The sequence below is a fragment of the Taudactylus pleione genome, unplaced genomic scaffold (genome assembly GCF_031769625.1).
Source record: "Taudactylus pleione unplaced genomic scaffold, aTauple2 ptg000406l, whole genome shotgun sequence".
Classification (NCBI taxonomy): Eukaryota; Metazoa; Chordata; class Amphibia; order Anura; family Myobatrachidae; genus Taudactylus; species Taudactylus pleione.
Genome location: NW_028284808.1, coordinates 2,092,302 through 2,110,968, shown reverse-complemented (window position 1 = coordinate 2,110,968; position 18,667 = coordinate 2,092,302). Strand labels below are relative to the sequence as shown.

The 18,667-nt window shown below is 44.6% G+C and overlaps 1 protein-coding gene across 1 annotated transcript in view; it reads right to left on the bottom strand.

The window, feature by feature from the left end:
* Window positions 1-9,656, bottom strand: part of PALMD (palmdelphin) — a 67,982-nt gene extending 58,326 nt beyond the window's left edge. Inside the window, exon 1 of the mRNA XM_088446819.1 lies at window positions 9,396-9,656. Coding sequence (XP_088302945.1) covers window positions 9,396-9,440 — 45 coding nt within the window. The 5' untranslated portion in view covers window positions 9,441-9,656. The remainder of the gene's footprint in view (window positions 1-9,395) is intronic.
* Between the last annotated feature and the right edge of the window lie 9,011 nt (window positions 9,657-18,667).

The window sequence follows — 18,667 nt, the reverse complement described above, 5'->3', positions numbered from 1 at the left end:
ATATTACTGAAGTTAATTGCTATTGTGGCAGAATTCTTTTACCACTACAAGGGAACAAAACAAGCCCCAGGCTTCATACATGCCTTATATGTGGAAATACTCAGACAAATAATATGATGGATGCTTTGTGAATGTTATATATCCTCTCCCTCAAACATGTAAAATACAGTATGATTTAAATTATAAAACTATCGGAGCTGCACCTATTTACTATGATGCATAAATATTTCGTGTAGTTCTCCCAGTAGAGTAGGTCACCCTCCAAGATCCCACCCACTCAGATGCCGCAAGGAAGCATATTGCATCAGAGCCGTAAATAGACTTTTTGGTGCCCTGTGTCAGAGAGAGTATTGGCACCCCCCACCTTTATTTCAAATAGGGACATAAGACTCGAAAAAGGGCCATGGCCTCATGGGGAAGGGTCAGGGAAGAGATAGGGGAGACCAGGAGATGCTGGGGATAAAAGAAGAAGAAGCTACAAGTGAGAATGATAATAAACAGGAAATAGACAGGCCCAGACAGCGCCCCCTGCCCTGCAGCACCCTGTGCCAGGGGTCGCACTACCCTGCATTGGGTTGTCACATCCAGCCACACTTGCAGCTTGGACCTTCCTTGTGGCAGGTAAATAAGATATGATGCATTTCCACAACGCAATGGAAGCGATTCTGGGTTTCATGCTGCTGCATCCATGTATGCGTCTTTTGCTGGTCTCACGTCTGCGACTTTATGCAATTACCACTACAAGCCCTTCCCTAGTGTACAGCCCTGTACCTGCATATGTAAGAATGGAGATGACCACTTTGACAACCCCGCTTGGTGCATCTTTAGATGCCACCATCAGCCCACTATTGAAGTGTGCACCAACCCTATGCTAGATGCAGATATTTTGCCTGAGTATGGCCCCTAATATGAGTGATTAAGCATCTGTGTATACAACCACGTCTGTGACACTGCCATAACACCATAACACACCCATAAAATGGATAATCCCCGTGCATCTGAATAGCCACCTCCGAGGATAACACAATACATTTTCAATACACTTCTGCATGCATGCATCTGTAATCACTACTGAGACTCTATGCAAACACAATCGGGACGCATGCACAGTAAAAAAAAAATTATAATAAATCACCCAACTGCATGAGACTCAGAATCAGGCCCAGTGTTTACTAGGGATGGTTCTCGAATGGTTCACCTCTGAATCATCGGTGACTAACATTGATGGTCAATGGTCTCATCTCTATTGTGTACCTGTCACCTATATAGAGTAAAACCAGCCATTCTGTAGGCTGAACCTGCATGCCTTATCAATTGCTGATATCAACAGTCCTTAATGCTTTTAATGAGTATGCCCAGTCTTGCAAATTAAATCCAAACCAAAAGTCACAATTTGAGGGTACACTACTGTGGAAGGCTGTGCTGGGATCACGTGTTTGATCCCAGCATCAGCCGACGTGCAGGGGCAGGCAGAAGGGATGTGTCCTCTGCGGGACACATCCGTTGCCGGAGCTGGGTCAGTAATGTCCCTAGCGTCGGTGCAGATACCGCGGGCACCTGGTGAAGGGACCGCCTGGTCCCTTTCACCAGTGCCGGCGGTACTGTGGCGCTGGGAGAAGCTTGGCTCCGGGCGCAAGCTCAGCGGAGCTTGGCGCCCGGCAGCCAAGAAGCGGCGGGTAGCCGGCGCTGGGAGAGAGTACCTGCTCCCAGCGCCGGTCAGGCGTTGGGCGCGGCGGGCGTTTGGCTCTGGCCGTGAGCCAAACCTGGCTCGCGGGCCAGCAGCCAATCAGAGGCGGACGAGACGAGCCAGTCGCGGCTCGCCGCGTCATAGCCCCGCCCACTCGCGCCGTCTTATATTAGACGGCGCCGAGCGGGAAAGTGCAGTTCGGCGGCGGAGAGGGAGGAGGAAGACCTCCCGAAGAGCGGAAGATCGGCACGGCAACAGGGGCGGCGGCCGCGGAAGAGGCCAGAAGACGCCGCTGTCAAGAAAGAAGAAGACAGGCGGCGCCGGCTGGAAGAAAGGAAGAAGAGGCGGCGCCGCTGGCCAGGACGGGCCAGCGGCCGAAGAATGCGGCTGGGGACCGGAGAGGACTGCGGGGGAGGAAAGTAAAAGAGCATCACGAAACTCCCCCCCGCAGCCTCTTCCAACGTAGCAGGTAGGCCCTCCGTGAGGCCCACCATATACCCCCCTCCCTAGACAGCCAGGGTTGTCGGGCACTAGGCCCGTGTAGCATTGTCGGGCACTAGGCCCGTGGGTAATTAGGCGGGCACAAGGCCCGGGGCATTATAGCGGGCATTAGGCCCTATGAAAGGATTGCCCCATTAGTAGGTGTAAGTGGCCTGGGTACTAGGCCCAGGTCACTATATAATAAAGTAGGCGGGCAACTGCCCGAGCCACCCACCATATAAGGTGGTCTGGGCATTAGGCCCAGACCGCTAGGCGAGCCCCACAGACAGGCAGGCAAATAGGCCTGAGCCCCATAAAATGTGGTCTGGGCATTAGGCCCAGACCACTACCAGAGCCCACCGTTTGGCAGGCACCTAGGCCTGAGCCGCAGGTAAGACCCTGGGCGTTAGGCCCAGGGCCCTGAGCCCATTAGCTGCAGTGCTAACAGAGGCGGATGATTAGAGGTGTGAGCAGTGGTGGAGAGCTGTACGGCTTCCACCCATGAGGTAGTGGTCTCCCCAGTCACCGAGAAGAGGAGCTGGCCAGCTCTGGATAGGTAGCAGACATTTAAAGGGACAGCGCTGTGTTTTGCTCTTGTGTATTTAGTCTGTGTTTGGTGTTCCGTGCAGGGCAAATGTTTAGTTTTTGTTATATCTGTCGCACTACACACACTGTAGGTTGAGGGTGATGCCGTTTTAGTATGTGTAGTTGCTTGACATAGGTTTAGGCCCTGCACGGCTGTGTTGTGTATCTCCTTACAGGGACCTGTAGGCGAGTGAGCGGACGAAGAGCAAGAGTGGACACGGTGAGGAATATCTGTGTGTACTGTCTCTCCCTGTTTGTCACTATCTATCTCCTTCCTTCTGGGCGGACGGTGAACCTTGCAACCCGGTGCAAGGACGGATCTTCACCTGGTGCGTGAGTACCGATAGGTGAAAATTCGGGATCTGAGGCCAAAAGTGCCAATGATGATCTTCACTTAAAACCTGAATTTATCCCCCGGTTCGGTAGGGCGCATCGGTCGACGTGAGGAAGGACGGTACTCACCTCGTCTCCTTCCCCCTAGGTCATCGTGTCCGTGTTCTATTTGGAGGTTCCAGGACCGTCTGTTCAACACACGGCCTGAAGGTGAGAGGGTGCGACGCAAGGTAAGTAACAGACCTACACCTGCACGACAGGCAGGCATTGCACCGCACCCGCCCCTCATACTACTATCCTGAAATCCCAATTCCCTGGCAGGTGCGAGGTGTTCCATGCATGGGGATCTTTGGGTGTGGCAGGCGTGTTTGTGTTGTGACTTTTTTTTCGGAGTGTGTCTCAGCCTGAAAATGCTATTCTGTATGCAGTAAAAATGGCTCTTGCAGCCATTCTCTATGACCATAAGGTTACTCAGAAGGCCGATTATCCACTGATCTGCGAGTGCTGCTGCATCTTTGTACACAGTCACTTGGATTTGCTAAGCCGTCGGTGGACCTTTCAATACAAATCCTGGTGACTGCGACATTTGCATATTTTCGCACAGCAGCTGCAAACAAACTTGCAGAGATGTTAATGTTGAAGCAGCTGCAACAGGACCAGTGTGATCACACCCCCTTCTCATGTATGCACAGAGTATACTGTCTGCAAAAGACCAAAACTTGTGACTGTGTTAAATGAAATCATCCAGGTCTAAAAGATGCTTTGCCTAAATGTTCTTGTTTACTAATGCCAGGCTGATATTCTACAAACTTTCACTATATTCCACAGGTTCTCAAACTCTGTCTTCAGGACCCCAAACAGTGCATGTTTTCCAGGTCTCCTCACAGAATGACAAGTGAAATAATTATCTCCACCCATGGATCTTTTAAAATGTGTCAGTGAGTAATGAATACACCTGTGCACCAACTAGGTGACCTGGAAACCGTGAACTGTTTGTGGTCCTGGGGACCGGGTTTGAGAACCGCTGCTAAATTCCATTAACTGACACTATTTTGGTGCAATGTTTTTAAGTAATCACAAAATGATGTATAGTCATACATGCCTACACTCCCGAAAGTCACGAGAGGCTCCCGTTTTTTTAGTAAACCCCCACACTCCCGGCAGTGTAGGCACTTCTCCGGCATTCCGCCCACTTCCAAGTGAAGTGGGCAGAATGGGGAGAAACTTACCTGAAATCCGCGGTCCGTCGTTAGGAGGCGGGGCTTAATGACGCAATTCTAGTATAATTGCATCATTTGGCTCTGCCCCTATTAAAATATGTGGGCGTTTCGCTGCGAGGGGCGGGATCTAGTGACACGATTGGTCCGGCCCCGGCCCCGGCCCCCATCACTGCCGTACTGCTGTCTCTCCCCAGGCTTCTCCCGGGGAGGACAGATTAAAAGTCAGCATGTATGTGTATAGTAGATATTCTTATTAATTTCAATATACAAATAGATAAGGCTCACTTAATTAAATAACAGTGATAGAAACATAAACATCATGTAAACATAAAGGTGCATACACACACAACGATTATTTGAACGATTATCGCTAAACGATATCGTTTAATGATAATCGTTTGAAAAAATCGTTCACTTTCTGAGTCAAACGATGAACAATAATCGTTCATGCGCGTTCACGTTTGTAGTTTGTAGTTCAGTCAGACTTGTCAACTCAACGATTTTCATTAAGGGAATATGCAAAAATCGTTTGTAGTTCAAAGAAATCGTTCATTACACTTTAAAAAAATCTGACAGAAAATCGTTCATAAAATCGTTAGTATCAAAATTGTTGTGTGTATATGCAACTTAACTGTTCATTTGAACTAAACAAGAATGAACAAACTTTTAAATCTCCATGTATGAACCTGAGGCACCCATTCATTCATGTGGGGGAGATAAATGGGTGTTTTATACTAATCCAAGACAAGTTTGCTGTCTCAGCTTTACCTACTCTCCCGAAATGGTCGGGAGCCTCCCGAAAATCGGGTGGCGCTCCCAACCACCCGGAAGACTAGGTAAGTCTCCCGGAACAAGCCACAGCCAGCCTGCATCCACCGTTGCCGGCCACTTAGTATGCAGTTCGGGGGATCAGATGACTCGATTCGCGTTAAATCGCGTATTCGAATCCCCACCCCGCTGTACAGTGCCTGTATCAGTGGCTCTGCACAGTGGGGGACAGGGCCACGATGACGCGATTGAACCACCACGCCCCATGCTCCGCCCACTTACTGTGTACAGAGAGTCGACCAGGCTGTCCCCTCCCGGAAGGTACAGCCTATGAGCTATTTCACACATGTCGGTTCTTGCCGGCCAGCCAAGAACCGGGCGGTAGCCGGACGGCTTTTTTCTGGCACTCGGTGCCTTTCATAAGCAGCGGATTTGAGCCGCTTTTTATGTCAGGTTTTTTTTTCCCCTATTGGGCATGCGCAGCAGCAGCGCTGCTGCACATGGCCGGCCGGCAGAAGCCAGTGTGTGTGAAAGGAAACATTGTTTCCTTCACACTACTGGCATGCAGGGACGGCACGGCCACGGCACGGCACCGTCCTGCATAGTAGTTTTTTCCGGCTATATCACGGCGACCGTGTCGTGTGAAAGGAGCCTGTCCTTTCCCTGCAGTACTATATTTCACAGCCGGTTAAATACCGGGCAGCTTTTTGCCGCCCGGTCAAAACCGGCATGTGTGAAATAGCTCTAAAGGTAGGAAAGTATGGGTTTACCTGGTTGGAATCTAGAATCATTAGCTCTTTGCAAGTGGGTGGTGCTATTGCTTTTATGTTGAAAATTGCACACTATAAGTAAAGCTTTGCTCTGATCTGTGTTTTCAGATGAGCTGTATGTCCTTAAGAATATGTAACAGCATATACAATTATACATTGATTAAAGTCAGTGACTAAAGATGATCCACCATTAGATTTATTTTATTTATTTTTTTACCTGGGGGGGGTTCTTATAGATATATATGTATGTGTGCTTTTCCATAAGACAAGTTTCATTTTAAAGTCCCTTTTGAGTGCCTTAGTTTCTAAATACTACTATATAATTGTTTTTCTATAGCTCCACCCACAGTTCCTGAACCTATTTTTCCAGAAAATAGCCCTGTATATACATAATCCACATTTAAATGATCAAGTAGCAGAACACAACTTACTATAGATCAGTGGTTCTCAAACTCGGTCCTCAGGACCCCACACAGTTCACTTTTTGCAGGTCACCCAACAGGTGCACAGGTGTATTCATTACTCACTGACACATTTTAAAAGATCTACAGGTGCAGCTAATTATATCACTAGTAATTAAGTGAGGAGACCTGCAAAACATGCACTGTTTGGGGTCCTGAGGACCGAGTTTGAGAACCTGTGCTATAGATAACAATTAGGGGTATTCAATATGGTAGCGATAAGTCCGTTTTTGCGTTAATATCGGAGGTATGACGTCATTATCGCAGGTTTTACTTTTACACCGTATTCAATTTCAGAGACTTATCGCAGTTTTGAAAAGTCTGTGATAAAAAAACGGGGATAACTTTTCACCATTGAATAGGTGTCGAAAAAAAGTGCAGAATTGGGGTTTAGGGGTACAGGCTTAAAAAAAAAAATAGCCTGCACCCCTGGGAATGACATTTAAAAAAGAACTGTGTCAAAAAAAGTTTTAAAAAAAAATAGGGACACCCCAAAAAATGAATTTAAAAATTGGGGTGAAAAGAAAAAAAAATGGGAAAAAAATGATTAACAATAGGGAAATAGGTTCAGGGCTATTCTGCAAGTATGCGGCAGGTGTTTTCTAGAATAGATTTATAGCGGCAGGTGCACAAATGCAGAATTTTTAAAAACTTACTTTAGGGACTTAAAAATATGCTAGTACCCATTTTCATGTACCCCAAATTTGATGGGACCACTTTAAAAAACGAAAAAAATAACCTAAGTGCTCTTCTGCAACACTTCTTCAATGTCGGGAAAAAAACACCTGCTGCCGCTATTTAAATCCCCGACTTTCATTTAAAGGCTAAAACGGGGGTACCCATAGTGATCCCCCATGTTTTTACAACTTTAGGGGGGGTCCTACAATTTTTTTAAGGAAAAATTCGTAACTTTATGCAAATCCAACTTCGGAGGTTCCCGTTTTCGTTAATTTTATATTGAATACGGGGATAAGCGGGAGCGCGCCCGATACTTTAACGCAGGTAAAAACTCCGATATGAAACGTTAACTCGGCAGTGAAGTTAACGTTTCATATTGAATACCAATCTATAACTGCTGCAAATGTATCTATAAGAAAATTGATTTTATTATAAAATAATAAGACCGTTGGCTCCCAAATGTGTACTTATTCCAAACAGGCCCCACTTATGGGGGAGCACATGTTGATGAAACGAGGGAGGGGTTGAGACACAAATATAAATAGTCAGAAGGTTTGTTACAAATAGAGTGGATTTTCCCTTTAACACATGGGTCAGATGTAAACAACATATTCAAACAGTGAAAAGGTTCAGTCTGTGCTGGATTCTCTATATAGAACATCTTGTGGGGGATTAGATGATGTAAGGCTCCCACAGTTTCATTAGAGCAGGCAGAGACTTGAATAAATAGCTCAGCATCAGGGTTTTAAAGTACTTTGCAGCCATGGCTTAACGTATGAAAAGTGCACTGAAGTATAATGAATGGATTCTTATAGGCTTGTTCCCAGCACTGCATTCTAATAGGTTTATGCCAAGTTTAAAATGTTACTATGCGGCCAAGCACATTGCTCAGGTGTTAACATGTGCTCCCATGCAATAGAGTCTATTGGTAAAATTAGAGAACGCTGTAAAAACATGTGCATTCATTTTCATTCCTTTCTTTACAAATAAGAAAAGCACAATGTAAAAGCCACGTTTTTTATAGCACTGTAAATCATTACTGTAACACTACACCCTTATAAAGCTCATTATTTCCTGAAACATAAACATTCATGATGTGCTAATTAAGCATTTGTATAAGATACAGGCAAAGTATCGTCTAGCTTAGGGGTTCTCAGTCTCAACCCTCAAGTTTCACCAATAGGTCACATCTTGAGGATTTCTGTCTGTGGAAGCAGGTGTGATAATTACTGACCCAGCACAATAAATTATCTCACCTATGCATGATTAAAGAAATCCACAAAACGACCTGTTGTGGGTATTTGAGAACCACTGCTCAGTCTAGATTAGTGGGTCTCAAACTTGGTCCCAACACAGTTCACATTTTACAGGTCACTCAGCAGGTACACAGGTGTGTTCATTACTCACTGACACATTTTAAGAGATCCACAGGTGGAGCTAATTATTTCACTTGCAATTCGGTGAGGAGGCATGGAAACCATGCAATGTTTGGGGTCTTGAGGACTGAGTTTGAGAACCTGTGGTCTAGATCATCGGTTCTCAACAGACAGAAATCCTCAAAACATGACCTTTTGGAAAGAGCTGAGGTTGATAAGCCCTGATCTAGACCACCTATTTTATGGACTAATCAGCAAGCCGGTTTCTGAATGTGAAGTAATCCTTGTGTGAACGTGGCCGACTGAGGCAGCTGTCTCCTGTCGCAGGTGTTGTGGGGCAGGAAAACAACAATATTAAAAGAAAGTCTTTTTTTATTTTTTTATTGCAGAAATCGGATATTGGTTCTTATCTTATTGGTAGATGTGATAACAATTGAAGTGACAAGATTTGGGTTTGGTGAGCTAATACAGTTGTTTACATTAACTCATGCAGGGAATGAGAACTCTGCCATGGTTAGGCAGAACTAGTCTAAACCTACTCAGTTTATTGGGATTACCCAGTGGGGTCAGGTCATTTTATATCAAACTTTTAATCTGATCAGCTCAAAGCCCTAAGCAGATAGGGCTAAGACCGGGATGGTAATAGAATAATGGCACGCTATTCTATAAGTTACTTGCTGATACTCCACATACAATGCTCTAATGTAATATACATAATGTATTGACAAACTATATGTAAAGATTTTGTGCATTAATGGCCTTTAAATGTAATTATCAATTTAATTTGTGCGTAGGTGGAAATCTGTCCTGATGCTGGGTCAGTAGTTTGACCCAGCGCCCTTGTAGTGACCACATGCCTCTGTAGTGTGGTTCCCTATCTCAACACTTCACACACACACACTGATAATTGTTCGCATATCAAAGTATCATAATAGCAACTTGTTTGTGTACCCTCCACGCATCAGAACTTGATACAAATATCACATGTGCTTCCATCCACATTCTAAAACAGAATTCTGAGAGACAAGAGAACTTACAGTTATAGCCAGGAGCCTTTCTTTCAGCAACTCTGCTTCTTCCATCCTGCAAAGTTACACAGAAAACATTCAGGGTTGAGTAGGCTAAAGGGAGACTGCAGAACAGCTGAAGGAAAAGAAGCAGCTGTAGGTTTCAGAGTGATCCTAATGTGGAGCAGAGAAGTGAAGAGTTTCTTAATGGGTTGAAGCAAGTCTGAATGGATCAGCCCAGACAAGCTCATGTGAGGAGGGTGTGCTCTACAGGCAGGCACATACACTGCTAGTGGCATTGCTGACAGCCTGTACGGTGACACACACATTTCTGTCTTATAATAGGCTGCCAGCTCTGTGTCGTTAAGTATACAAATATTGTATTGTCTGTGCACTTTTAGGTTACGTCACACTCATTCCGATATATAACATTACACGCTATTTCCTGTGTTTGTTTAGCTCTTTACAACAATGGATTAGAATTTGTAATCTATATGAATGTAGCTATGGATCTCCAAAGTAAAGCAAGAAAGCTGCCTGGCTGCATTTCACCCTGCCAGATACAGACAACTTATAAGGGGTTGGGTACGGGATCCGGTGGTCAGAATACGACGCATGTGGGTAAGTACCCAACCCCCTACCCTTACCCACCTTTCCCACTGCCTAGACATAACCCTCCCCCTAGTGCCTATTCCTAACTCCTACCCTAACCCTAACACTTACCATTGGGATATCAGCGGTCAGAATTCTGGAGCCGGGATTCTGACTGCTGTCGGGATTCCAGCACCGGGAAGCTGACTACCGGTATCTCGACCGCCAGGATACTGACTACATCCCCTCATAAGACGTTAATATGTTTGCTTTTAAAAAAAAAAAAGTGAAAAAACTTTTTTGTATAAAACACTCGTATTTAAGTCAAGTGAGTACCTCTATTATTTTGCATGTATATATATATATACACCTCTGATGAAGCAGTGGAACACATAAAAACTAGTTATGCTGTCATCTTCCTGATGTTTGCTGTGACTATTGTTTGCTGCTGAACCTCATTTCATCACAAGAGACTAGAGATGTGCGCTGTCCCCCATGTTCTGGTTTTGGATACAGATTCATCTTCGTGTTTTGGCTTTGGTTTTGCAAAACCACCATCACGTGTTTTGGTTGTGGATCTCTTTTTTTATGATGTCATTTTGACCTGTTTACATGCAATCAAAAAGCCAGGGCACGGTTCTGCTCCGTACCCCAAAGTGATTCCGAACTGTGACTCGGTTTGACTCAAAACCCCTAAATTAATTTGTTGTCAGTTCTCTGGGAACCGAACCCGCACATCTCAACAAGATACCTATATCCAGCTGCACAGAAGTCCTAATACAGAATACTCACCATCACCACCCACTGAGGGTTTCACCCAAAACTCTGGAGGGGCTGCACGCAGCTGCAGGGATAATATCTACCCCATTTGGCATCTCTTCATGTTTACTGCCTTGGACTTTACTTGTGGGAAAGGTAACTACTCTCTTTAAAGAATTCATTTAGAAAAAAAAAACCCCAGTGACTATTTCAACACACAGATATACATTCAGGACTTAAGCTGGGTACACACTATACAATGTCTGTACCCAGCGATGGCGCAACTCACTGGAGTGATATATCGCTCGTGCCGTACACACTATATGATCTGATGTACGACCAGGCAATATATAATTCCATGCTGTATATAGCAGTATGGTGTCATTAGGGGCGGATTGAGATGGGAAACCAGCCCGGGAAATTTCTGGAAGCAGCCCTAATGGGGGCGGGTTTGCAGAAGGGACTGGGTCTGTGGAGGGGGTGGGATATTCCCTCCTCATAGGGCCTGATTCTGAGTCAGATGCCTTCCTTATGTGTTTTGCTGCATCTGCATTGGTGTCCCTCCCCCCCATTTTTCAAATAGGGACATAAAACGCGTGGATGGAAAAATGGGCGTGGCCTCCTGGGGAAAGGGCGTGACAAATCTGATTTGTCCCATAAAATGATGAAGGGTACTGATCCCGTTGTACCACTGTTATCCAGGTGTCACTGCCAATTACAGTGTGAATCCAATGGCTGCAGTGATGATACACAATAATTATTCAGTATAATTCACCAGCTCTACATGTAAGATGAGGATCCTGCACCTGCAGCAGGATTTGTCCATCAGAACAGCCATACACAAGCCTGGAGCCGGCAGTGTAGATCACTGACTGAAGGTATAGAAAGAGTGCTGCTTGAGGTGTATATGCAGCACATATCAGCGGCGGGGAGATCTGTGTATGTACCCTGCCCCAGCAAGGGTACTAGAGATGTGCTGATAACACCTGGGTCGGGAATCGGTGGCTGTGTTCGGGGCTGCCATCAGAAATTGTGGAACAGAAATATATAAAAGAGGTGATGTGACTGAAGGTGCTTGGTGAGGTGGCCAGATAGAGGGGGATCAGCCAGGGAGGAGATAGAGGCGGCTGGGAGATGTCGAGGATAACAGAAGAAGCTACAAGAGAGACTGACTATAAACAAAAAATTGATTGCCCCAAAAAGTGCCCTGCCCTGTGGCACATGTCGCATCACCCTAGTTACGGACTTGTATGTTATGCTGGACTGCTCGTACTTCTATTATATATGTTGAAATAAGTCTCAAAAGGAAGCGGATTACAAAGAGGTCCATGTAGTAGAACTCTGGGCCTGATTCAGAGCCGTTCGCTATTTTCGGTCGTTCGTTCAAAAACAAGGGGTGGCTATTCAAATGATCCGTTCGCAAATTGCAGTCTGTTCACACCTCTAAGTCTGAACGAGCGAGCAAAACATACGCTCGTTTATTTGTTAAAAACGCCCCCTGGCCGCTCGCACCATACGTCATGTCCGCTATTTATTAGATTAATCGAGTACATCGACCAGCGTATGAACTGCTCGCTATTCTTGTGGTTGGTTTTTGCTACCACAATCTTGCGAGCAGTTCTGGCTATAAAATAACCCAGTGACGTGGTCAATGACGCTGCTGTATTAATTATGCACACCCATAAAACGCCCGTTTTGACCTTTAAGCACGCCTGCGTTCTGATCTCCACTCCCCGTTTTCAAGCACCTTCCCCTGTTACCACCCACATACGCCTCATTCTGTCACTCAAAATAGCAGGCATTCGCTATATTGCGAGCACATGAATTTCGGCTGCACTGACTGGTTCGCGCATGCGTATAACGATCCGTACGCATGCGCAGATGTGCGAACATCGCTCGGAACGAGCGTACTGCCGCTAGCGAGTGGCTCTGAATGAGGGCCTCTGTCTGTATGCTGGACTTGATGCAATTGGATTGATTGTTTATATCAACATCAAAAGACAAAGTTGACTGGACAGAGACACTCTTTGTACTAATAACACTCATGTAAAAAGCCTAACTGGATAAAATAAGCAAATATATTTAATCTATTAATGATTGCTTCTACTAACAAGCTTATAACATTTAAAGAAAATTCAAAGTGAAATATGCTAATCAAAGTGGCTGGAGATTATGGAAATCTAATTTTCTACTAAACATGATCAAAAATCGGATGACCAATAATCGATTGCTAACTTAATATATGCTGTTGTGGTATTAATCATTTTTATGTGATAAATTGCTTTTAGTGTGTATATATAGTTGTACTATTAATAAATAATTTATGCATGTTAGTATATGTAATGAATTTTAGATGTTGGATAGTTCAATAAGTGCTTAAATAAATGGATTATTATTCCTACTAGTTGAACAGCACTTTCTTTTTTTGAGGTTAAATTTACTTCAAAAGTGTTTTGACAATGCAAATCACTAACAAGATATCACTAAAGGCCCTCATACATCAGAGATTGATTGCAGCAATTTGCAATCGATTGTGGCAATTCTGCAATCGATCGAAAAGGGAAAGATTTTTATACACAATGGATTGCAAATTGCACGATTGCTGCAAACAATCTCTGATGTATGGGGGCCTTTAGACGGGTTGGGAACGGGATGCCAGCACTAGGGATCCTGGCGATTAGAATTCCGACACTGGCATCCCGACAGGGTTAGAATACTGACACTTGTCGGTCAGTATTCTAACCCTCCCCTTCCTCAGTGGCTGACCCTACCCTCCCCCTCCTAGTGTCTAACCCTAACCTCCCCCTCTCCCTCCCCGCACCCTAAACCTAACCCTACCCACTTAGTGCCTAACCCTCCCCCTAGTGGCCAACCCTAACTCCTAATGCTAACCCTCCCCCTACCCCACTACTTACCTTCGTGATTCCGGCAGTCAGGATGCTGGAGCTGGGATTCTGACAAGTGTCCGGATTCCGGCACCGGCATTCTGAGCACCTGAATCCCCCCGGTCGGGATATTGACTGCATCCCCACTAAGACATATCTAAAGTACAGTAAGTTAGTTTTCATGTTATTTTATCCAGCAACCATGTGAGATCAAACCCTTAAAGGAAAGTCCCACATAAACACAATATTTTCATAATAACCTCTCTCCCCAGCTAGAAGACTGTTTCAGGACTGACACTGTACAGGAGATACTCACCCTGCCGGTTCTATAACAGACATTTCTCACAGGCTAACAGGAGACATTTGAAAGCAAACTGAAAATGGTAATTCAGTTATCAGGGATGTGCAACTATGGGACGCAAGAAAAATCCTGCGATGTTACTGGTCACAAATGTGTCGGAGAAATGGTCAGAACACTGACACATTGTGGCCATCAATGCTTATTGAATTGCCCCCAAAGCATTGGCTGGCTCTCAATGCAGCTGGTTTAACAAGCAGAAATCCAATCCAATTAACTGAATGTGGTTGGGATAAAAGGTGTGGCCTATTTTGGCATTTCAAATATTTGGAGGTATGATTTAAATGGTACATTTAAAAGGTGGCAATGAGGTGCTATTTGGATACTAAGCTATATTTAAAGTTTGCTGTTATTGGGTTCCAGACTATAGATAGACAGTAAAAAAGGTTGACAATGTCTAGATAGACACCATATGTTAGACAGTCAATAGGTCGACTGGGACACAAGGGCAACACACTAAAGGTCGACAGATACAAATGGTCAACGGGTCAAACAATCGTCGTGAAAATTGTTGACACACAAAAATGGTCAACATATGACATGATATAATATTTGGGTTTTTTAGAGTTAGGTTTAGGGTTACGGTTAGAGTTAGGCACTTACCCCAACGGTGATGGTTAGGCACCAGGAGGGAGGTTTAGGGTTAGGCACCAAGGGAAGGGTTAGGTGAAGATTAGGGCTAAAAAACAGAAAAAAAATCATGTCAACCATTTTTATGTCGACCTTTTGACCATGTCGACCATTTGTATATGTTGACCTTCTTACATGTCGACCTTTAGTGTGTCGACCTTTTGTCCCAGTCGACCTATTGACTGTCTAACATCTAGGGCCAAATGTTATAGGTTGAGAGTTTAGAAAATATGAGAGAAAACTCACATTTTTAAACTCAAGCAATGTAGTAAAGTCACAGAACATCCAAACTTGCATGTTTTTCAGACTCCAAAAACTCTCAAGGTTTAACTCTCATCCACAACTTGATCAATGTATTAGGGGCCTGTGGCCCTGATTCAGAGCCGGACGCTCTGACCAGAGCGCTCTCTCTGAATCAGGGCCCACCTCCATAAATATGGAGCGTCCTCCTGGACGCTCGTATAGCTGTGGGTCACCACCCACAGCATATACGAGCGTGCAGGATGATGGTCGCGATGGTCTTGACCATCGCGACCATCGCCACTGCGAGCAGAAGCCTGCGGTTGAGTTTCTCAACCGCAAGGCCAGGAGTGACTTTGGCTCTATCAGAGCCAAAATCACTCCGGCTTCTGACGGTAGGCGTTCCCTTGGGAATGCCTCCGTCTGGCAGGCACGCCCCCGGCACGCCCACCAAAGGGGGCGTGCTGTCAATCAACATCGACAGCACGCCCCCTTTGATCAGACACTACGAGCGAAGGAAAGTCCTTCGCTCGTCGCGTCTCGCGCATGCACTCGACGGAGCTCGTGTGCAAAAAGTGTTAACCAATCAGCTCCTGTCATTTTTCAAACACAGCCTATAAAATGTAAGTTAGAAGCTGATTGGTTGGTGATTTATAGCTCACAATTTTCTCTCTCATCCTATTACATTTGGCCCCTGGTGTCTATCTAGACACTGTCGACCTTTTTACTGTCTATCTGTTAATCCACACCCGTTGTTATTATACCAGACCATTTTTTTATGAAAAACATCATTGTGACTTTTACAGTGCCTGGTTTCAGTTTTAACTAACAAATGTGTTTTTACGTTTTTACATGATTGTGCATATAATATATTGTACATAATAGCACAAAGGTCTTCACTCACCATTGTGACATTTTTGATTACTCCAATTCCCCATTCCCCCTCTCTGACCATCACCTTCTCTCTTTTAACCTATCCCTCTCTCCTTCCCTTCCTCTACCTCCTAATGCCACCATCACTAAGCGTAACATTAAGGCTATTGACACCGTTTCTTTTTCTTCCCAGCTTGACTCACTTCTCTGCCCGAACCTGTCTCTCTCCTGCCCTGAACAAGCCACTTCCCTATACAATACCTCCCTTACTTTTGCTCTAGACTCTGTGGCTCCGGCAATCACTATTCACCCTCGCAGATCCACACCTCAACCCTGGCATTCCAAATGCACCAGATACCTGCAAAAGTGTTCATGAACCACCGAGCAACAGTGGAGAAGATCACGCTCTAAGCCAAATTTTCTCCATATCAAATTTATGCTCTCATCCTACAGTAATGCTCTTTCCCTCTCTAAACAGTCATATTTCAAGAGCCTCATCTCCTCGCAGTCCTCAAATCCCCAGCATCTCTTCACCACCTTCAACTCTTTTCTCCGCCCACCCCTCCTCGCCTCCCCTCCTTGCTCTCTGCCCTTGACTTTGCTACCTACTTTACATCTAAAATTGACTCCATACTTCAGGACATCATATATCCCGCCAGTCCCCCTGCTCTCCACCTCCTGCTTTCCCGGATCTCCCCTCCCCATCCATTTTACCGACTCTAACATTCTTCTCCCTTGTATCTGGAGAGGAAGTCATGTCTCTCATCCGGTCCTCCCCCCTTCCACCTCCCTCCTTGACCCTATCCCTTCACGTCTCCTCTGCTACCTCTCTCCTTCTGCTCGGCTCATCTTCCTCTCAAAATGCTCTGCATCTGTCTCCCCTCTCCTACAAGCTCTCCCACTGGCTCCCCTTCCCTTTCAGAACTCAATTTAAGGTTCTCACACTCACTTACAAAGCCCTCACCCATTCCTCTTCCATTTACATCTCGGACCTCATCTCCCTTCTCTCTCCAGTCCGTCCTCTTCGTTCAATGAATGCACGCCGCCTCTCATGCCAATTGATTACTTCCTCCCATCCCGCCTCCAAGATTTTGCCCACGCTGCTCCCCACCTTTGGAAATCTCTCCCTCTTCCCATCAGACACTCGACCTCTCTATAATCCTTCAAATGGGCTCTCAAGACCCACTATTTCATCAAAGACTTCCAGCTCCCATCTTAACTTGCTGCTACATACTCCTTCCTCCCTGCTCTACTTTCATCTACTTCTTACTCACCACTAGGGCATGTAACACTTGGTTGCTTTGCTCTGTTGCTTATCTGAGTGTTATGGTCGCGAATGTAGCAATGTATATTATCCATGTCCTGTATTGTATTGTACTGTAAGTCACTGGTCAACCTATTTATTTATGTACTTTGTAAGGCGCTGCGGAACACTTGTGGTGCCATATAAATAAATGATAATAATAATAATAATAATAATTAATAAAAGGTCCACAAAGACTGGCAGGCCATCCAAGAGGTTTTAGTATTTAGATTTACTTACCACCTGTGATTTATTGAACTATGGTTAAAATCCTAGAGCAGATAATTATCTAACTTGTGACATGGTGCATTTAATGTGAGTCATTTTGATTGTATGCTGTTAAACTTAAATGCTGTTGCTATGACAACAATATGGGCTTTTTTCTCCTGCTAGTACACTTTGTATAGCATATTTATTGTCTTGCATTCAGAGAAAAGCATAAGGACAAAGAACAATATACAGACGAGTGTGACAACAAATGGAAAGCTGATTTATTCTCCCCCCCCCAATAAATAAAAACACATAAAATATTATACAGCATGTATAAATAAAGTAAATATTTTTTAAAGCAATAAGCACTGGAATCTCATATGGCACTTTGTGCTCAGAAGATAACATTTTAGGGATTAAAATTACCCTATTGCTGTCTCTTGTCTCCATCATCCCCATGTTTGGGGAAGATGGAGGGTGCCTACACTGAACGACTAATCGTTCAGTGTAGGCACTGCAGGGGATGGGGTCGCATAGTGGATACGCATCTTTACACTGATCTGGAGAATAAACTGCGTCTCCTATATGTATTGCATCTACCAACACTAACTTTGTTTTTTTGTTTGTTTTTTACATTCAGGTGTACATCATACATTTATGGAAGACATACAGCAAGATTCTCAGTATAAGTTCATTAAAATACAATGATGTATACCTTCCATAGGTTTATTACAATACAAATGAATCTACTCAGGTGTGGTATGAGAAGTCAACAGGTTCTGAATTTTCGACAGGTTCTGAATGTCAACAGTTAGAATGTTAATATGGACTTTAGGTCGACAAGCAGTATGTTGACATTCAAAAATGTCAACAAGGTTAAACTGTCGACATATTTATGTCAACATTTAACATATTGACACCAGAAAGTCAACATACTGTTTAGCTTATTTTAGCCGAAACCTAATCCTAACAATAAGCAAAAAACTGTATATCGACATTTTGGTGTTGAAATGTTAAATGTCCACATTATGATCATTTTAACCATGTTGACAGTTCTTATTGCATGTTGACCTAAAGTATATGTCAACATTCTGATTGTCGACATTCAGAACTTATAGCATTACTGAATTATGTATATATCATATACATAGGCGTGAGGCGTTGCAGAAGCCGGCACAGGAGGTGCCGCAGAAGGACCTCACCCTCCGCCGGGTCATGGACTACCCTGTTGTCCCCCCCCTCCCTGGGCGGCCAGGTGAGTAGTCTATGTCTGAGAGGGGGGGGATGGACCCGGCGGAGGGGGAGATCCAGACAAGGCACCTCCTGTGCCAGCTTCTGTGCATGCCTATGAACTTATAAACTAATTTCTCCCCAAAATGTTACTTTTTTGATGAATGATTGCGTTTTCAGTAGCAGTTGCTGAAGCAAAGTTATAGACATACTCCCAATATCA